Source organism: Mesoplodon mirus (genome assembly GCF_964341445.2).
Source record: "Mesoplodon mirus genome assembly, chromosome: 11".
NCBI lineage: Eukaryota > Metazoa > Chordata > Mammalia > Artiodactyla > Ziphiidae > Mesoplodon > Mesoplodon mirus.
This window is the reverse complement of record NC_138987.1, coordinates 56,890,185-56,912,123: the sequence shown is the minus strand read 5'-3', so window position 1 is coordinate 56,912,123 and position 21,939 is coordinate 56,890,185. Positions and strand designations below refer to the sequence as shown.

Here is a 21,939-nt window from a genome sequence, read left to right as displayed (position 1 = left end):
AACGGTAAGCGCCTACCATTAAAAAGGACCCAGCCCCACCGCGAGTCCACGGAGCCTGTCTAAGCAGACGGCACACTGCCAGACAAGGATCAGTCCGTGTATTTTCTGGCTCCCCTGGAGTTCCACAGCCGTAGGTGGTCTGCTACAGACGGCTGACTACAGAGAAACTTTAACTGGCACCGCAGCTGATGGGGAACCTATGCTGTGCAGGGGATTTACCATTCGGCCATGCTCCTGTGGATCCGAGACACCGAGGTCTCGATGTCGATGGGGTGGTACCGCAGGCCTCGCAGTTCCAGTGTCTCGTCCAGAGCTCCCACCACGTACAAGGCATCGTGACGCTCTGACGGGGAGAGAAAGAGGAACCTGGTTCATCAGACGCACCGAGTGTACTACACCGTTGGAGTTAAGAGCACAGGGTCCAGACTATCTGCCACGTCACCTGGTGCCACCACTCACCAGCTCTGTAACGTGGAGCAGTTAACTTAAATCTCTGAGTCCAGCTTCCCCTCTGTGAGGCAGGGGTAATAATAAATGGCTGCTGTGAGGACTAAATTCATATAAGGGAGTTAATATGATGCCTGGTACACTGTAAGTGCTGAGAACATTAGCTATTGTCATTATTATTTTTACCACGTGCCAGGAATTGTGCCTAGCGCTGGGGAGACAAAGATGACATAACACGATTCCTGCTCTGAAGATACTTACTGTCTAGTGGGGGAAACACACACACAACAGATGTCCTGTGGATGGACATCAGGTGGGATGAGGTCAGCCCAGCGACCCGAGTGTGCACTAGGGGCCCCCTCCCCGAGCTCAGCTCAAGGGTTCAGAAAGGGAAAAGCTGAAGCCATGCTGAGCTTTTAAGGATAAATAGGAATTAGCCAGATGATGGCTGGGGAGGGGAGGAGGGGAGAGGATTTGAGATGGAAAAGAAGTGAACATATGTCATTGTTTCTAGACATCTTCAAGGACTCCACAGAGACACCAGTCCTGGTTATTAATAGGCTTGTAATCCAGCAGGACGTAATCTTTTTTTAAAGATTTTATGCACACACTGCATACACAAGGCTACATGGTTTATGTCTATACAGATACTGAAAAGAAGAGAGATGATTTAGCTAGGTCTACAGAATGTTGTATTTTCAGGAAAAGGAGGATTTCTGAAAAATTTAGCAAAACAAACTGCTAGGAGCTGTTGGAGAGAGAAGGATGAGGAAGGCCAGCAGAGTCCCATCACACAAGAGCTGAAGACCGTAGTAACAAAAACAACAGAAAGAGTAGCTAATGACTATCGAGTGTTTTCTGTGTGCCAGTCACTGTCCCAGGCACCTGAAGGCATTATGTCATTTAATCTCACATCATTTCCACAAGGCAGGAAACATTATCACTCCCATTTTCCAGGTAGGAAACTGAGAGGTTGAGTGAGTGCTCAAGGTCATACAGCAAATGACAGAGGTAGGCTTCAAAACCAAGGCACCTGGCTAGGGATGCTTCCCTCACCACCAGCATGTTATTCTACTTCCCCGTGAAATATGGAGACACTCTGGAGCTGGTCAGTGGGGAACAGATGCAAGGGGCGAAGGAGAAATGACTTGACTCGGTTCCAGCTGTTCCAGTCCAGTGAGTGATCTGTGTCAGTTCTGGGTGTGTATGATGCAGTCAGTGCCGGGTAACTTAAAGTGGCCATTCATGCCGTCAGGAAGGTTGAAGTCACGGCTTCACTGTGACTGCCCAGTGGGCAGAGGATGACTGGGGGCTGCTTACACGAGAGCCCTGCCAAGCAGGCTCCTGTCCAACGTGAGCCGCCGAAGGGACAGAGAACTTGGGCAGGCTGGCTCCTCTGCACTGCCTCCCGCTCTCAAGGCTCGCTTAGGAGCAAGGGCCTAAAGATGGGATACCTGTCCCAGGAGCTTGCTGAGGGCCGAGTCCTGCCAGAGGCATCTACCCATCACCAGGCACATCTCTACGATTGCCTGGCCGAGCCAACCCACAGTGCAGGGATGCTGACACGGGGCCCCAGTGCTTACTTCCTGGGTCCTCTGTGAGGGCAAAGTCTTACTTCAAATGAATACAAATTCATGTATGGGTTCAAGATTCGGAGAAGGGAATAATTCAATACACACACTCCACATCCAAAGGCAGGCTGCAGAAGGCCAGCCCGTGCTAGGGGCTACAAAGTGCAGCAGGACGGGGGTGAGGAGCTGGTGAAGATACCTCCGGTGGCTGCTGTGAGCTCGGTCCGGCGGACAAAACCCAGGTATCCTGTTCGAGCCCAGAGGGTCTGAGCAGGATCCCCAAAGCTGAGGCGGGTGTTGAAATGGTCAGCTTGAAGAGTCTCACTGTCATAGATGGTGTAATAGCCACTGGCTGTATGGGGACTGTTCACCCAAATCTACAACAAGAAAAAGCACTGGTCACATTTCGCCAGAATCAGTTCAGTTCTCTGAGACAAATGATTTTGGCTTAATTAATTAATTAATTAATTAATTAATTTTGGCTGCACCGGGTCTTAGCTGTGGGATGTTTTAGTTGCGGCATGCGGACTCTTAGTTGGGATGGGATCTTAGTTACAGCATGTGGGATCCCTGACCAGGGATCGAACCCGGGCCCCCTGCATAGGGAGCACGGAGTCTTACCCACTGGACCACCAGGGAAGTCCCTATTTTGGTTTTTTAACCTCATTTTTATAGTAACAACACAGCTGCAACAATAAAGGCAGCTGTCAGTTATCAAGTGTTTACCATGTGCTGAACAGTATTATATGCCTTACCTCCATCAATCCTGACATATATGACATGACAATACAGTTTGTACTACTGTTATTCCCATTTTACAGATGAAAAAAAAAAGCAGTTAAGTAACTTGCCTAAGATGCAGAAACTAGGAAACCCAGACCCAAGCCTGGGTGGCCACAGAGGCCGTGCTCTTAACCTTGAGGCTACATTGCCTCCCTGGCTCATTTCTTTCTTTCTTTCTTTTTTTAAAAAACAAATAAATTTATTTATTTATCTTTGGCTGCGTTGGGTCTTCGTTGCCGTGCACGGGCTTTCTCTAGTTGCAGCGAGCAGGGGCTACTCTTTGTTGCGGTGCACGGGCTTCTCATTGCTGTGGCTTTTCTTGTTGAGGAGCATGGGCTCTAGGTGCACGTGCTTCAGTAGCTGTGGCACGTGGGCTCAGCAGTTGTGGCTCACGGGCTCTAGAGCGCAGGCTCAGTAGTTGTGGCGTACGGGTGTAGTTGCTCCGCGGCATGTGGGATCTTCCCGGACCAGGGCTCGAACCCATGTCCCCTACATTGGCAGGTGAATTCTTAACCACTGAGCCACCAGGGAAGCCCTCCCTGGCTCATTTCTCAGCCTCTTTCAGAGTCTCACAAATGCATCAAGGGATCATTTCTGTGCTCTGAAACTAAGTTACAAAGACCGTAGGAAAATACTACAGGCTATTTGAATTTACAATGTAAACACAGCAACAGCCGACGATGGTAACAAAACTAGTATTCACTGTGTGACAGGCACTGTTCCAAATATATGACAGATACAGGTATTAATGCATTTAACTGTCACACAGTTCTACTAGGTGGCTGCCATTATTACTTATGGTTGAGGAAGCTGAGGACCAGAGAGGTTAAGTAACTTGCCCAATCACAAGAAGCTGGTAACTGGCAGAGCCCGGGTCATCTGCCTCGTGCACCCACAACATTGCTCCCAGTGAGCTATGAAATGAGATATCAGTGTCTCTCAGAGATTTGGGGGAAGAAAAATTTAGTCTTAAATATTTTTATACTAATACAAAATGGATACATTTTGGAATAAAATATAAAATTTGTATAAATTTACAAAATTTAAAATTTGTGGCTCCTTTTAGTTCCACTCCTTAATAGGTGGGAACAGGTGGGATTTGCCCATTTTCCTTTTCAGCTAAGGGTATGTCAGTGGACCAACCTGGGACTAGTTCTAGTTTGGGTGCCTAAATCTTCACTCCATCCTGGCCTCAATTTCCCCTCTGTTCATTTCAGTTTTGAGCCTTACAGAGAAAGATGAAAACTCTCGAAAATTCACCATGAGGGAAAAGCTATATCCACAGTTTCCTGACTTCTAAAATATGAACCCTAAAGTCTTTCACTGCTGACTTTTCAGAGTAAAGGGGAAAATTATACATACCTCTCCCAGGTGAGAGTCTCCAACAGGCCCTTTGGTCTCTGGATTAACAATAACTACTTTCACTCCAGGTAAAATCTAAGAATCAAAGAGAAAACACAAAGACGGGGTTCAATTAAATCTAATGACCTCTAGGAAATGCAGTTCCCCGCCCCCATCTCCAGTGAGGTGAGGGAGTGTACAAAGGCAGGAGCTGAGACGGCGCTCATGGGATCGTGCTCAGTGGAGACAGAGGTATAACAAGATTCAACCTCAAAAATAAACCGGGGGGACTTCCCTGGTGACGCAGTGGTTAAGAATCCACCTGCCGATGCAGGGGACATGGGTTTGAGCCCTGGTCCGGGAAGATCCCATATGCCATGCCTCAGGGCAACTAAGCCCGTGCGCCACAACTACTGAGCCTGCGCTTTAGAGCCCATGCCACAACTACTGAAGCCCACACAATGGAATGAAGAGTAGCCCCCCGCTCACCACAACTAGAGAAAGCCCGCGTGTAGCAACGAAAACCCAACACAGCCAAAAACAAAAAAAAACACAAAAAAACACCCCACAAAAAACAAAAACTAACTACTTCTATACACAGACCACCTTCCCAATGGTTAACAGAACAAATTACCTTTCCAGACTCTGAGAGGAGCAAACTCTGCGGGGCACCCCGTTCCACAAGACGAACCCTGCAGAAAAACAATATTTTCAACATAAGAGCCTTAAAAAAAAAAAATGACTGCACCGCATCTACCACAGCTATATACACTGCCTCCCCAAACCTCTAATCTGTCTCTCCTCACATCAGAGCAGAGTTTCTCAAACTCAGCATTACTGACGTTTTGAGTCAGATATTTTGTTATAATTCTTTGTGAGGCACTATATCCTGTGCACTGTAGGATGTTTAGCAACATCCCAGGCCTCTACCCACTAGGTGTCAGTAGCATCCCCTTGTTGTGACAATACATATGTCTCCAGACACTGTCAAATGTCCTTTGGAGGACAAACTCACCCCAGGCTGAAAATCACAGCACTAGAAACGCTCTACCTGTGCAGCCTGGGTCACTGCCACGGGCCACACCGTGAACACAGCCCAAGTCAGTGGGACTCAGGAAAAGGTCCCAGAGCCCTCTGCCAGGAACTCCTCTTGGGGCATAGGTACAATCCACCTGTGAGCTGATGAGGAGGAAGGCTTTTACTCCTGGGGCTCAGATAAAGTGTTGTTTCAAAAACCCTCCTCTGCCTCATTTATTCTGTCTGTCTCAGTTATTTTTAAACTTCCAGAGCAAAGAGTCTATCCATTTTAGTGTAATTTATGTCAAATGTTACAAAATACCAGTGTTACATTTTAATATTAAAGAACAGTGCAGCAACTGTGAGAATTAAAGCTTTCTTCTTATAAATGTAAACCTTATTAGGTATTAATAATGAAAATGAATTTCTTCCCTTCTTCCATCCCCCGGGCAGACACCAACAAAAGGAAGGAGTGGGGAGAGCTGACTTTCTCGAGGCTCAGAACTTTTCACGCTTAGGAACGCTAACAGAAAGTAAGCATAACCAATCTACTGTACCTGTCATGTCTTAATGATTTCAGATCTACATACACAGTAGTGGGATCAGGCCCTGAGGTTCCCTAAAGAAAAATAAATGTATTGTTTATCTAAAATTAACTGAATGGTATTTCCATATTTTACATTTTCACATCAAGAAATAGATAATTTAGTCACATACATGAAAAATCCAAACTCTGTTTTGAACGCTCACCCTGTCTTCAACCAGATGAGGCAGGGCGACAACGAAAGAGACTCCTGGCCCAGCTTTCTTCTCACCTTTCTTTCCTTTCCTCCCCCAGGAAAGTAGAGTAGGCTGGGGGCCGAAGCAGCACTGAAAGGTTACCAGGCTGAGGAGGGTCCTCACCCCTGGACTCAAGGCAGGGATGAGACAGACCAGCATCCATGGGACTCTCAAAACCAGCACTGGCCCAAGCTGGCAGCAAGGGGCCCACAACGGGCTCCAAAGTTAAAGCGTCATGATGCTGCTCCAAAGTCATCCGACCACAGACACAGAGGACCTGAAAGTATCCACCCATTTACGCCACCTTCTTTGACTCTCACTCTTGTCCATGTCTGTATTTGCCTTACGAGTTTCCAAGCTACATAAAATCAGACTCAGTTCTTTTCTGTTATTTCAGCCTCTTTTCTGTTATTTACCCACCAAGATAACATGGCAAAATTGCCATCTGGCTGGAGAAAAGAATGCAGGCTTATTTGTACTTCTTTTGCAAAAAAAAAAAAAAAAAAAGGCGAAAAAGATGGAGGAGACAGAAAACAAAGGGTAACATATAAATAAAATTCAAATAGGACTCAGAAATCTTCTTGACTCATCGTCTTGGACCATAAAACCACTACTTAGAGTAAACATTTACATTAGAGCTCAATTGCCCGGCACGGCTCCAAGTGCTTGGCACCTAGAAACTCAGTGGTTCTACAGAACGACCCTGTGAAGGACGATGCTACCATGTTCATTCTACAGATGGGCAAAATAAGGTACAGTGAAGTCCAAATAAAAAGCCCAGAGGCCTATAGCAACTAAGTGGTAGCCTGTGCTCTGAGCCCCCCACACAAGCAAGATTTCATGATAGTCACCTGCAAACATATCGCTACATTGACTCTTGATCCAAAAGTGGTGCTGACAGCCCGAGGGGACAGACCGATGTCCTTGAAGAGCTTGGAGAAGGACTGCTGGAGAGCAATGCGGGGCCGCTCCTCAGCCACCACCACACACGTCCGGATGCAGGAGAGGTTGATTCCCCTGGTCTGTAAGACACCACGCAAGGGAGCTGAGGTCAGCAGGATCACAGAAGTGCTGAATAAGCAGGGCCACTGCTCTATCTCTTTGGTCAGGAAAAGCCAAGGAACTATGTGTTCTCACCTCAGACACCCAGAGAAAAGATATGCCTTTTCAGAAAATGCCAAGGAATTCCACTAAAGTCATTACCCACTGGTCAATCTGCTCATTCTCTATTTCTTTCCTCTTTCACCTAAAAATCTTAGGTTTTCAGCAATATAGTTTTAATCCCTCTTCATTTCTGTACCTTAGATTTCTCTCTAATTCAAATGCAGAGATGGGACTGAGAGAAAAACAAATCTAGCAACATAGATATCTAACCTCTTATCTCTTTTTTTCATTCTTAAGGTCACATTTCTCTACTAAAGAAAATTCAGTTTTTTGACTCTCATATGCCAGTTAGACATATGATCTTTGGATACACTCATGAATGAGCGACCTTATCTCTGGGGCAGTCGCCAATCTCTGAGATTCTCAGGCTGCAAATTCTATTGGGAAAAATCCTCTTGGAGGTCACAGTTTCGGTTCATCTTCACATAAAGTCATTTCTATTCAGCCTCCTAACTAGTTTTACCTTCTTCTCCACAATGTAAGAATCAGATTAAACTCTGAAAGAGTGCATTAAATTAGAAAGTGAAAGAGATAAACTTCCTGAGGTTTACAAACACCTGTTTGCCTAGAAAAAAAGCAGGCAGATATGTCTGGCCAGCCCAAGGTAGGTTATCATCACGCCTGGCCCATTTCTCTCAGGACTGTCTCCTGGTTACAGCTGCTTCTTACCTTCAGCACCTCCACTTGGTTTCCAAGCCCCTTGGTGCAGAGCTCCATTACTGAATAGGAGCAGAAAGTGTCTCTTATTTTGTACTGGTTGACTGTGGAGAGCCAGAGGAAAAGGTTGTTTTCCAACTCCATAGGAGGAATTAAGATGGACTGGTGACCTGAATAGACACTGCAATGAAAAAAAGCAAGAGCTGACATTATCAATTCATCCTAGAACACCATCAATTCAGCAAATATTTACTGAGCATGAAGGACAGGGTTGGGTCATATTAGATATAAAGGTCTAAGAATCAGCCTTGTTCCTATGCAACTCACAAGATACAATAACTACAGCATAAAGCAGACTGTGGAAGGTGGTAACTGAGATGTGAATAAAGGCCATCAAGATCACAGAATGACGAGCAAGTCATTCAAACTGGGAACGCAAGGGGCGGCAGGTGTTTCACTGAGTTGGTGACAGTTGAGCTCGGGCTTGAAGAATGAGTAGGAATTTGACAGTGGCTGGAAAAATGGGGAAGCTGGTGAGGGCATTCCAGGCAGAGGAAGAGCATATGCAAAGGCACGGCGATATAAAATTACATGGTGTGTGTAAGGTTGTCAGAAAGAGGATTCCAGAGTGAAATACTAAAGCATAGAATGCCTGGGGAGTGGTGAGAAGTGAAGCCAGAAGGGTCAGGGCCAAACTGTGAAATCATTGATCTGTTATTATATGAAGGAGTTTAGAATTTACCCAGCAGGCTGTCACTATAGCTTGAAGTTGGGGTAAAGCTAGTTACACGGAGGGGGTATTGGAGACACGAGTCACTGAAGGCTGAGAGACAGTTAGGAGAGGCTGCAATAATCCAGGTGAGAGAGGATGAGGGCTTGAACCCTGACAGTGCACCCAGGATAAAAAGGAAAGGAATGTCAGAGTCCTATATCGTATGTACAATCTCCAGCCATGAATCCTCAACTTCCTAAACCTTGAATATAGACCAGGATAACTAGAAGCCCAGGAATCCTGTATTAAAAAAAAAATACTGGAATTGTGGTCTCCACCTCTGGAGATCTAGGTTAGTATGTCTAGGGAAGCCCCATTAATTTTGTTTTTTCATAGACCCCTAGGTGATTCTTATGTAGAGATAGGTTTAAGAATAATGGAGCCAAAGTATCTGACATTTAATTGGAAGTGTGACATAAAGATACAGAGTCGAAGATAAAGCCCAAGTTCCTAGCATGGGCCCCTGGGTGGACGACCCCATCCTAAGAATGGGGACACAGAAGGAAGATGTTGAGTTGAGGCCACCTGTGAAGCATTCATGAAGATGCCTATCAAGGAGGCGAAAATGCAGGCTGAGATGAGGTCCTCTGGGAGGAGAGTAGAAGGAGTTGGGATCTGCTATCCCACAAGGAACAATGTGGGCAATGTGCTACTTTCCAGCCATATGCTGTCACCCATCTCATTACATTCCTTCCTGCCAAGCCTAGGGGGTGCATTCTGGCTGACACAGTACGACACTTCACCCAAGTGTCATCCTTCTACTTGGCTCTGCTTCTAAAATGAGGATGACAGGATGGAGCACAGAAGAGGTAGTAAGATCACTGCCCTTTTGTCTGAGGCATAAAACTAATAGAAAGAGGGAATACAAACAAAACCAGACAAACATCGAAGATACATTAGATGCACAAATTCTGGAAAACATCAGCATTTTATGGAAACTTTACCAAATTAAGGGAGCAAATGGAAGGATGAGATGGTCACAGACCCAAAGATATTCCCATGCATTCTGTTTCTTTGCTTTTCCATGCCTACCTGCAGAGACACCAGAGTGCAAAGCCAAGTCCACAGTAAGGGTCAAGGCAGATGGCGATCTGCCGAGAGGAATACAACTCACACTGGAGCTTGATGGCTCTACAGAGAGCATTGACCGCAGAGTGGGACATCTGGAAGGTAAGGAACATGGAACAGGATGGAACTGGCATCCCACAGGCAGAAAAGCAGCTCTAATGAGAGTTTTGAGAAGCTTCCATTCCCTCCAACTCCTCAAAATGATGGATATTTTTCATTGCTTCAAAAAGCCTAATCTAAGTCTAACTGAAGGGTAAGTCTATCTGTTAATTTCTCAATATTGAGTTTTATGAAATACGAATCTATGACTTCATACTGGCTTGAACTAACTCGTGTTATGTTAGCTTCTATGCTAGGTTCAGAACACTTCATAACACAAATTCCTTGGGATAACTTATTCCGGAAGAGCCAATGCTTTTATTTAAATATAGCAGTGGCCCTTGATCCTCTGCCTACTGGTCTCTGATACAACCAGCTGGCCTCTCCATCTGAAGGCCCTGGGGCAGTGGTCATCTCTATTTTTTGCAGACCTGGCACTTTACCAGCATTCAGTGAGAGAGTAAACATATCCCGACTACTTTACCTTCACTCCCGTAAGCATGCCAGTTGTGGAGACACTAAAATCAAGGTACGCCAGCATCTCAGGAGTGGGTGGTTTGTACAGCTGAGGTAACCTTTTCCTGGGTAAATCGTCTGCAAGGAAAAGAAAAAACCCGAGGTCAATCAGACACGTCGACAACAAGATCCTACTGTATAGCACAGGGAACTGTATTCAATATCCTCTGATAAACCATAATGGAAAAGAATGTGAAAAAGAATATATATATATGTATAACTGAGTCACTGTGCTGTACAGCAGAGATTAAACACAACATTGTAAATCAACTACACTTCAATAACATTAAAAAAAAATCAGACACGTTGGAACTCAAAAATCATTGCTCTTCAACTGGTCTTCTGTGGCTTTGCTATGGCCACACTTAGCTTCTGGGATTTGCTAAAGCTGAGGCTTCTCGTATTTAACCAACCGGCTCACATATGTCACTCCTGGAGGAGGGCTCGGGTTGAGGGCACCAACAGACAATATAAACAAGGAAACTACATCAGGCAGATGTATTTCCTAGACGATTAGTGAGGGGTAATACAACATACTAGCTGAAAACACAGGCTAAAGAAGCAGACTGCCCATGTTCAAATCCCAGCTCTGCCATTTCTCAATGATGTCATCTTGATGTTATTTAACCTCTTTGTGTCTGTTTCCTTATCTCTAAAGTGGTAATAATACCTGCCCTCCCAGAACTGTTAGGAAGTTAATTCATATAAAGCACTTTAAGAGAACTCAAGAAGCTTTACTTGTTGTTATGCTGGTTTCAAGTTAAAGTTCATTATTTACAGTTTAGTACATGTCACAGTAATCATGGACTGCTTTAAAAGTTGGACAGTTTCTCTCCAAGGTAACATGACTGATTTTAAGAATGATAATCTAGAATTGGGAATTATTTTCCTTTGCTCTTTTATGATAACCTCTCCCTTCCCTTCAAATTTGCTTTATAAGTATGTCATATCCAAAGATATCAAGGATGTCTCTGGCCCCAGCCATGCCTCCTCAGTGGCTCCTTTGGCTTTCCAGATCAAGAAACGATTCTAACTCTTGACTTTTCAATCTCTGTATCATTGGGCACTCATCTCTGGTCAAACCAAAGACTTTCTCTATCACCTTCAACCCACCTCTGTGTAGGGAAGGGCCACTCAAGTACCTAAAGAAACCTTTCTGTTGTCTGTATCACAGACCACATTCCAGGTCTTCCTGAAACGTGACTGAGTCCAGTAACCACAGTAGATCTATCTACATCACTAACAGCAACACAATCCACTTGTGTTACATATTATAAATGACTTCGTCTATATCCTTAAGTAACAAATGTAAAAAAATATTGCTCAGCATCGGGACACAATAACCATAAATAGATGTCATCCCTGCATTTATTTATTTATTTATTTATTTTTATTTTTATTTTTGCGGTACGTGGGCCTCTCACTGTTGTGGCCTCTCCCGTTGCGGAGCCCAGGCTCCAGACGCGCAGGCTCAGCGGCCATGGCTCACGGGCCTAGCCGCTCGGCGGCATGCGGGATCTTCCCGGACCGGGGCACGAACCCGTGTCCCCTGCATCGGCAGGTGGACTCTCAACCGCTGCGCCACCAGGGATGCCCCATCCCTGCATTTAAATCCACATAAATGTCCCTGAAGTGGACACTACGTGATACTTACTGAAAACTGGCAGGGAGGAAATTAATGGTTAAGGGGCCGGGAGGGGAGCCAAACTAACTGGGTTTGAATTTCAGTTCTGCTACTTACTTAACCTCCCTGTGCCTCAGTCTTCTTATCTGTAAAATGAGGCTAAAACTGGCACCTATCTAATAGGGTTGGTAGAAGGAGGAAATTAGGTAATACGTGTTAGATGACTGCCACACTGTAAGGGCTCAATAAAAAGTTAGATGTTGTTATTACTATGATTGTATGCTGGTGCTTTACATGATGTCATTTAATCTTTATGACCCCATGAAGTAGTTACGAGTAGCAGAGGATGAGGATTTACACCTGTCTGCCCAGCTCCAAAACCCACACTCTCCCCTCCACCACCATCTCCAGCTATCCCAATGTCTTACCCCCTTCTTTAGTATGAACACTATCTAAAATTCATACACTATCTAAAATTCATACACTTTATGGTTTTCAAAGTATTTTCATATTATGTTGCATTTGATATTCTCAATAAATATGTGAGTCAGGCCAGGGTAGGTAGTATTTTAGGAAAGGGTAATCTCAGACAAGGTTATACAGAAAATAAGGACTGAAGCTTGAACCAGAACCAGGTCTTCTGACTCCTAGTGCAATGCTGTTCCAACTCTATCACATCTGGAAGTCGAGGGTCAGATCTTCCCCATACTTTTAGCCCTAGCCCTACATGTCTATGGTCACATCTGGCATAAACACCTAACCACTGTTTGACGATGCCAAGAGTAACAGCAAGCCACGTTTTGTTTCCAGAGCTGTGGCACACTGTGATCTGCTTCTTTGGATCTGGACGTTGCAGTATCCAGTCCTTTGGTAACTCAAGCTGAATGGATATTAAGTTTTGCCTCTGTCTTAGCAGGTGGAACGGGCTGCAACAGAAGAGCTGTGTAAACACCTTTGGCATGAGAATCTAGGAAATCTCAGGGAGTGAATGTTCTTGCCCCCTCAGCGCCTCTGGAGAAACCTCCCTTTCACCTGTGTCAATGATAGTTGGCCAGGTTTTCACATCCACAGCTGCTGCTGCCTCTCGGGACCTCAGTAACCTCATTAGGGTCTGTGTGGTGAGGATGCAGGCTGCTTTGCTGACCTAGAAACAAATGGACAAAAATAAGCACCACAAGGCTTAGCCCCGTGTAGTACCATAGGCTCTGGCTGCTGCTAAAAGCAACTCGCACATCCTACTGGGACAGGGCAGTACCAGCTTTTCAAAGAATACACACAGGACAGTGGAGGTCAGTGTTCCCCTTACGTTTGTCCTGAAAAATGCGTAACACTGAATTAGAATGATGGACTTGTTCATAACACAAGCTACTGTTTACAACAGTGATTCTCAGATATTCCATGGTTATAACCTCAGTATGGATCCCCAGATCTCTTGATTTCATGAAGACCATAATAAAATAAAAACATGGACTTCGTAGTACTCAGGGAATGAGAGGTGTTGGAGGATCATCTTTGAAGGAGGTAGTGTTTGCAACAGTCCAGGGAATATGGTGAAACACACCGGACCTAGAACATACCCTGAACTTGAGGGACTCTGCACTCAGAGGAAGAAGCTCTCCCACACACTCGCATGTGGAAACGCATGGGGACCCACTTTCCTCACCCCACTCCCCTCACCCCGCAAACTGCATCAGTGGAAGGAAACTCCCCTCCCTGCTGCTCCGGCCTACTTTGCAGAATATAACCAGGGCATTTTGCCAAACTGAACTTTGTAGTAAAATCATCTGTGGTGAATGCGGCTTTTATACTGCAGGCTCCAGTTGGGGATGGAGCAGCAGTTCTTAGAGAAACAAATGTTACATAAATTGGAACTCTGTAACTCTTTGCTTTAAAGTGCATTAGGATATGATTAGAATAAGATTTATCTTACTTTCCTACTATAGTATACTTTAATACTATACCAAGTGAATTTATAAGAACAACCCCCCAAAAAGTGACCTGACATGGGGAGAATTCAGTTTGGCATTTAAAATTACCTTGGTTACTGTGCAGAAAAAATATTAGGACTTTTTTAAGAAGAGGGAAAAAAATAAGTTTCATGGAGAAATACTAATGACAGCTTCACTTCCTTAATGTTCATGATAAAGACACAATCCTGAGATACCTCCTTGGGTATCTCACCAAAAACTGCTCTCCCACATTCCTTCACTGGAAAAGGATGGTCACTTTGATCAGATAAAGGAAAAGGAGGTAGTTTGCAGGAGACAGATTTGACTTCCTGACTCAATTAGACTGGAAAATGAGTAAGGATCCTTAGTCGTCTGACTCTGCGTTTTATGAGATGAGGACGAGGCAAGCTATACCCGGTACTTACATCAACAATCATGCGGACGGTGGGCAATGTGGCTGTGAGGTTCTGAGCATGAGGAGGTCGGACGGTCACAGGTATGCACCCGGCATACAGGCAGCCATAGAACGCAGCGATTAACTCGATGCCTGCAAGACATAGCCACTTAGCTGCCTGGTTTGTCACCGAGAAAGCAAAAGCCAGAGCTTCCAAAACCAATTTATTTATTCCCAAACCAGTTTATTAAATCATGTGCCAGACGGGTTCATTAGATCGTAATTTAACAGAGACATTATCAGAAGAAATTTTTTAAATTTAGAAGAAACTGAAGGTAAAGAAAGACGCATATAAAACAACTTACAAAATATATAGAGAGAATAAATAACGAGAAAGGAGGTCAGAAGTAAACTCCTGAAAGATACCTGACGAAGGTATTTTGACATCATTACTTGATATTACTTAGGAGAAATAACTGCAAAAATTAGGGCTGCTCCACTTGGAAAATAAAAGAATGGGAAAAGGAGAGATGAGGAACACCTGAGCTTTCTTTTACTCTTTAGAAGGCCGCTATGTGAACAGCAATTGGACCCCTGAGATGTCACTTCCCCAGTGGGTGCAGGTTTTAGGGAGGCAAGCATCACTTGATATGAAGCCTCTGCAATATCAGGACTCGAATGGTGGCCTCCTTGGGAAATGCTGTGGTCCATCACCATGATTAATTGGTAGATGGAAGACAATCTCCCAGGAACAAGGCTGGAGGAATTCCTTTACCAGATGACCTTCTAAGAAATCTTACTATCAATGTAAATAAAAGAGCAAAGTGAGAATCACAGTAAAATGAGGTAAAAGGGATAAAAGACCACAGAAGGCTGGATGTATGAGTTAGGTGGCAGAAGACTAAAGAAAGGGACAACTGAAATATTTCACCTAAAGTTTTGAATATTTACACCAAACTCATCAAGTAATTCTGAGTCCCTCTTTTCTTTTTCTTTAATTTTATTTTTGGCTGCACTGGGTCTTCGTTGCTGCACGTGGGCTTTCTCTAGTTGTGGCAAGCAGGGGCTACTCTTCGTAGTGGTGCACAGGTTCTAGGCATGTGGGCTTCAGTAGTTGTGGCACTCGGGCTCAGTAGTTGTGGTGCACGGGCTTAGTTGCTCCATGGCATGTGGGATCTTCCCGGACCAGGGATTGAACCTGTGTCCCCTGCACTGGCAGGCAGATTCCCATCCACTGCACCACCAGGGAAGTCCCTGAGTCCCTCTTGATGTAAAAAGATTGCTGAATTAGAGCGTGGAAGACGAACGCAGTAATAATTGAGGGACAGTAAGCACCAATTACGATGTGGAGAATGTGAAGTCAGAGTTCACACACAACATGCTTTTGAAAACTGGGTGAAACAGTCCCATTCCTGAGCACTCCTAGAAATGTGTCTCTTTTGAGTGTTTCCAAAAGTCAAGAAGTTGTCATTCACTCATTCAATATTTACCATAGTGCCAGGCACTGAGCTAGACAGTGGAAATACAAGAGTAAATACAACAGACTCGGTTCTGGCAGAGCCCTCACACTGCACAACTCTGAGAGGAGAGGCCTGTTCCCATGGCATGAGCCTGTGCCCACAGCCCACGTGGTCATGTACAACAGCGCTGAGCTCCTGTCCTCTTAGAGTCTATAGTCTAGCAATGGAGCTTGTCCAGTCTACCAATCCAGCACTTACCAGGTGGATAGAGTAACACAACGTTGTCTCCTGCATTTAGATGTCCCTTGTCACCAAGAACTGCCGCAATCCTCTCTGCTCGCTTATGAAGCTGAAGGCAGCTGGCCGTGCACACAGTAGTTCCCTGTTAATAGAAGAAAGTATAAGCAGGTTGATGCTCAGTAAGGAAAACAGTAACAAACATAGCCAATTTGACATTATATGGAAGGCTGTGCCTTGCTAGATTATCTGTAGCAAGTTATCAAGTTCAGTGAAAATTCCCCAAGCACCAAAAGACATGTGTGGTATTCCTTTTCTTTCTCAATGTTTGAAGGTACTTAGGGACTAACAACATTAACTTAAATCAAACGTATGTATTTACAGTCTCTCTTATTTAAGGTAGCTTTAAAAATACATAGCAATTCTGTATTTAAATAAAGAAATAAAAGAAGAGGGGAAAATAAAAGAAATGAAAGCGGGACGAGGGTATGAGTGAGGTCAGGACGCTGGCTATGTGGTCAAGTACACTTGCGTAAAACACGAGTTTGGCTCTGAGTATTCTAACAGCAGAGATGTAAACAAAAACACTAACAGTGAATTAACAAAGGTTAGCAGATTAGAAGATGGCCAATTATTCCAGGTCCTGAGAATAATTTCTCCTGTGGGTTTTCATAAGTATCCTTATTGTCCAATTCAAGTTTCACCGAGCTGGGCTTTTTGAACCCCTGTGCCTTTGTAAAATATAACACACGAGTGTGAAAGTGCATAAGATATGAATGTGTAGCTTAATAAAAAATTATAAAACAAGCATCTGTGTAAGAACCAGCCTGATGTGAAAAAGACCACTGCCAGCAGCTTAAAAGCACCCCCATGGGTGCCTTCTCCTTCCCTCCTTAGGGGACCACGATCGTGACTTTTTAATGTTAGTGGCTAATTTCTTTTTCTTTATATTTTTACCACCTATGGAATATTTGATTTTCATAGAGTTGTGCTGTACATATATATTTTTGTGATTTGCTTCTTTCTCTCAACATTCTATTAAGCGTCATCTAGCCTCTCGTGCTTAGGTGTATAGTTCATTTGTTTTTGTTGCTGCACAGTATTTAACTGCATGAACATACCACAATTTATTCATCCATTCTACTGCTGATGGACAATTCATTCTAATACGTATATCCTGGTGCATAAATATATGAGTTTTGGTCAGGTATAGCCCTAGAAATGGAATTGCTGGGTCATTGGGTATGCCTACCTTCAACTTTACCAGATAAAACCAAACTGTTATTTGTCTATATAGTGCCAATACCACACTGTTTTAATTATTGTAACTTAACTTTTGAAAACTCATGATAAAAACAAGTTTACTGAGCTGTTTCTTTTAAAAATAACTTTTAAATTTCATTAATATAAAGTAGTACAAGTTCAATATAGAAAATTTGGAAAATATAGATTAGTAAATATGAGATGTAACCACTATTAACTTTTGCTGTATATTTTCCTGGTTTTTAACAAATGAGTATGTATTATATATAAATTCACATGCAACATTAAAAAAAAAAGGTATCATACTATATTATGCCAGAGGCTGTATAGCATTGGCTAAGAATGTGGGCTCTGAAGCTAGTTTGGGTTCAAATGAAGGAGCTAATTTCCTAGTCCTACCACTTAGGGCCCTGCGACCTCGGGCAAATGATTTTATGTCTCTATGCCTCCGTTCCCCTAACCTTAAAATGAACTATGAAATGGAAAGCACCCAGGACAGGGTCTTCAGTAAGTACTCAGTTATTATTAAAATTTTATATCCTACTTTTCCTACTTCCACATTATGACTATTTTCTGGGTCATCAACTATTCTATAACATTATTTTCAATGACTGCATAGTATTTCATGTTTATATGCCATAATTTATTTAGTCAATTGTCTATTGTTGGACATTAAGGTTATAACACTAAAAGGAATATTCCTTTGGCTAAAATCAGGGTTAAATTCATAAGGCCATTTCTTACAATAGCTCTCTTTTTGGTCCTTGGTACGGCAGTAAACTAAACTTCAGTAAGAAGCATTTTCTGGGCATAAGGGAACAATGTTGTATGGTTCCTAAGCTTTCTGGTGGCCTGGGCTAATCCAAGGTAAAATGTTAGGATATGCAGAACAATAGATGGACTACATGTCCTTTAGTCATCCATATATATTATTTCTCTACGCAAGAAGCAAATTTCAACTTACGTTCACTAACAAATAGATCTGAAATATGATTTGACAAGGCCATAAGTTTAACTGTAGCCAAGCTTGGGAGTGGAGTGGGGAACAAGCTGGATTGACATCTTCTTACTGAAATGGAAGGACCCTAATCAATCCATGGGCTTGAAGAGAAGCCCACTTCACGCAGAGGTGGAGCAAGGAAGTCCCAAAGTTTTCTACCATAGAGGAATGGTTCTTGAGATTTTTAACTGACTTTTCACTAAGATGCACAGCATATTCCTCTCAGGTTCTATCACTGCATAAATTCTCAAAGCTGTGTATGTGTGTGGTGTGTGTGTGTGTGTGTGTGTGAGAGAGAGAGAGAGAGAGAGAGAGAGAGAGAGAGAGAGAGAGAGAGAGAGAGAGAGAGAGAGAGAGAGAGAGAGAGAGAGAGAGAGAGAGAGAGTATCAGAATCCAGGACCTGGGTCAGAAGGGGGCCATCTGGGTAAGTCCCCTAAGGGGACTCCAGGCCCTCCAGTCTTCCCCCTGCTGGTGACAAATATTATTCTATGCTGTGGTCACAGTACTTTCAGCTTTGGACTCAGCCATTAAAACAAACAAATCTCGGGCTTCCCTGGTGGCGCAGTGGTTGAGAGTCCGCCTGCCAATGCAGGGGACATGGGTTCATGCCCCAGTCCGGGAAGATCCCACATGCTGTGGAGCAGCTGGGCCCGTGAGCCATGGCCGCTGAGCCTGTGCGTCTGGAGCCTGTGCTCCGCAACAGGAGAGGCCACAACAGTGAGAGGCCCGCGTACCGCAAAACAAAAAAAACAAATCTCAACAGACTCCCATGGAATGCATAACTTAAAAAATACAATATTCTGGCGAACCATCCATTAGAAAGCAATAGTTAAACATACTCTTGAATAATTTTCAATTTGCTTTTTATGTTAGCAATAAATAATTTCAGTATGTACTAGAAACAACTTGTTTGTAAAATGTTGATCTAAAGTCATTTTATTTCTGGTGGAAATCAAAGAATTAAAAGTCAAACTGGGTTAAAAATTACATTGACACAATGCAGTCTATCTGTAGATTATGTAATTACATGGTTGTCCTACGGTTCCTATCAGAACTGAATAAAGACAACTTGATTGTGACAAAAAAGAGACAGTACTGAATAACACTCCAGGAGGTCTCATTTCAACCTTGAAATAACTGTACAATTTATCCTCATATATCAAAACAAGGAGAGAGCAACAACTCCTTCCTCTGAGTTGGCAATAGAACTTTTCCGATGAAAGAAAGAGATCAAGAGTGCCTAAGATACTCTCACAATAGCCAGCTGATTAGACATACAATTGCATTTTTAATACCTTGGCATTTAACAGCATGAAGAGTACGTGGTCAGGAGTTGCCTGGGCTCGCCACTGTAAAATCTCCGCCAGAAATTGGTGCTGAAGTCATAAAGCAGAAAAAAGAATCATGGTCAGCAACTTTGAAAAAGCTGGACAATGCATCTGCCATCTGTTACCTGAAGCGTAGGTTCTGTCCTTGACTTGTTTGTAAATATCAACACTTCTGGAACACTTACCTTCTTCACTAAATCATTCTCTTCAATTTGCCCAAGATCCCTTCCTGCAGCTTGTGCTATGCGTTTTCCTGCAACCAGATTCCCAACCATCACAGAAGCAGGGCCTACGCCTGTAAGTAAAAGCAAAAATCAGCTCTCTGGAGATGGCGATTCAAGCTACGTACCACCCTCACGCCAGCCCCAAGCATTTCCAGACTGACCAAAGCTGGTTCAAACGTTCATTTAACCAATACTGACTGAGCACCCTTCTAGGCACTGGGACAAAGTAGCAAACAAGACATACAGCTTGTATTCTAGTGGGGAAAGGCAACCAATAAACACACACACAAATAATGTCAGGTAGCAGGAAGTGCTGGAAAAAAGAAAATAGGACCACAGGAGAGACATGGATTGGGGGGTGGAGGGAAGTTTTCACTCCGAGGAGGTGACAGTTGGTTGCATTGGTTCCTACTGATGCATTTCATCTGTTCCAATCATGGATAAAACCCTAACAGGGGGCTTAACAGTAATAAATATCTGGTCTGAAAAGAAATCTGCCATCTATGAGGACTGAGAGTGAGTTCATCAGGAAAATCAGAAGGGCTTTATTTTAAGTGAGCAATGAAATCCAGATTGTAGGACATTCTACAAGACAACTGGCCTGGATTCTTCAAAAAGGTCCGTATCTTGAAGACACAACAGATTTGGAAGCTTTCAAGTTAAAGGACATGACAGCCAAAAGCAATGTGTGACTTTAGATACTGGATTAAAAAAGAAATCAGCTACTATAATAAACAGGTGGAGAAATATGAACATAGATTGTGTATTATTAAATGATAGCATTATATTAATGCTAACTTTCTTAATAGGATAATGGCATTGTGGCTGATGAGGAAAATTTTAGGAGAATGTTATTGTTCTCTAGAGATACACTGCTGAAATATTTGGAGGTGAAGTGTCATGATGTCTGCAATTTCCTTTCAAAGAATTCAGTTAAAACAAAAGTTAACAGTTGATGAATCTAGGGGAAGGTATATGGGTGTTCATTACAGTTTTCTTTCAACTTTTCCAGAGGCCTGCCACTTGGGGAAAAAAAAGTGAAAACTCTCCCTTTCTCAAGATAAAAAAGGAAAACTCTCCCTTTCTCAATAATGCTAGGGCTTTGTATGCCTTTCCTGATGGTCACTTAAAGATTAGATTCCAACGTATGAAACTAAGAAGACGGCTAAAACATAACAAAATTTATTGCCAGCTGAGTTTTGAATAATGCTGATGCTATGCTTTGATTAATATTAAATAACGTTTATTGCCAAAATCTGTTGATTATGAATGTACTGAAATAGCTGGAACAAAATCACTTAAATCATGGAATCACTTTTAAATATGTGGGGAAGTTGGGTAAAGAGTATAAGGCAATTCTTTTACTATTTGGCAACTTTTTTGTAAGTGGAATTACTTCAAAATGAAAAGTTAAAGAAAAATTTTAAACTAAAAAAAACCAACACACCCTAAGGGTAAAGAACTCCAATACGCTGCTAAACAGTTTTCATCTACAAAGTGTATGTCCATTGAAATTTTACGTATCGGGTTGGCCAAAAGGTTCGTTCGGTTTTTTCCGTAAGCCGGGTCTAGTAGCGCTTAGCTGTCTTTAGCTTCACTCGAAACAATTTTGTTACTGTATTATGGCAGCTGTCATGCCAGCGTGCATTTTAAAAAACTTATCAAAATTGGTGAATCTTTGTGTAGCCATTTTAGTATTGAAGATAGAAGGGAAAAAAGCAACATTTTCGGCATATAATGCTTTCTTATTTCAAAAAAGGTAAAAACGCAACTGAAACGCATAGAAAGATTTGTGCAGTGTATGAAGAAGGTGCTGTGACTGATCGAATATGTCAAAAGTGGTTTGCAAAGTTTAGTGCTGGAGATTTCTCGCTGGACGATGCTCCACAGTTGAGTAAACGACTTGAAGTTGATAGCGATCAAATTGAATCATTAATTGAGAACAATCCATATTATACCACGCGGGAGATAGCTAATATACTCAAAATATCCAAATCAATCGCTGAAAATCATTTGCACCAGCTTGGTTACGTTAATTGCTTTGATGTTTGTGTTCCACATAAGTTAAGCAAAAAAAACCCTTCTTGACCGTATTTCTGCTCACGATTCTCTACTGAAATGTCATGAAAACGTTCCGTTTTTAAAACAAATCGTGACAGGAGATGAAAAGTGGATACTGTACAATAATGTGGAACAGAAGAGATTGTGGGGCAAGCGAAATGAACCAACACCAACCACACTACA

The 21,939-nt window shown here is 43.1% G+C and overlaps 1 protein-coding gene across 5 annotated transcripts in view; it reads right to left on the bottom strand.

The window, feature by feature from the left end:
• Positions 1–21,939, bottom strand: part of DIP2B (disco interacting protein 2 homolog B) — a 237,535-nt gene that overhangs the window by 5,196 nt on the left and 210,400 nt on the right. For all 5 annotated transcript variants that reach the window (XM_082635172.1, XM_082635169.1, XM_082635168.1 and 2 more), the window contains 14 exons: positions 19,657–19,766; positions 19,439–19,519; positions 15,901–16,024; positions 14,214–14,335; positions 12,872–12,983; positions 10,184–10,293; positions 9,565–9,695; positions 7,773–7,941; positions 6,791–6,961; positions 5,717–5,778; positions 4,777–4,834; positions 4,164–4,238; positions 2,218–2,395; positions 220–343 (listed from right to left, as the gene is read on the bottom strand). In XM_082635172.1, the coding sequence (XP_082491298.1) occupies positions 220–343; positions 2,218–2,395; positions 4,164–4,238; positions 4,777–4,834; positions 5,717–5,778; positions 6,791–6,961; positions 7,773–7,941; positions 9,565–9,695; positions 10,184–10,293; positions 12,872–12,983; positions 14,214–14,335; positions 15,901–16,024; positions 19,439–19,519; positions 19,657–19,766 (1,627 nt within the window). The remainder of the gene's footprint in view (positions 1–219; positions 344–2,217; positions 2,396–4,163; positions 4,239–4,776; positions 4,835–5,716; positions 5,779–6,790; positions 6,962–7,772; positions 7,942–9,564; positions 9,696–10,183; positions 10,294–12,871; positions 12,984–14,213; positions 14,336–15,900; positions 16,025–19,438; positions 19,520–19,656; positions 19,767–21,939) is intronic.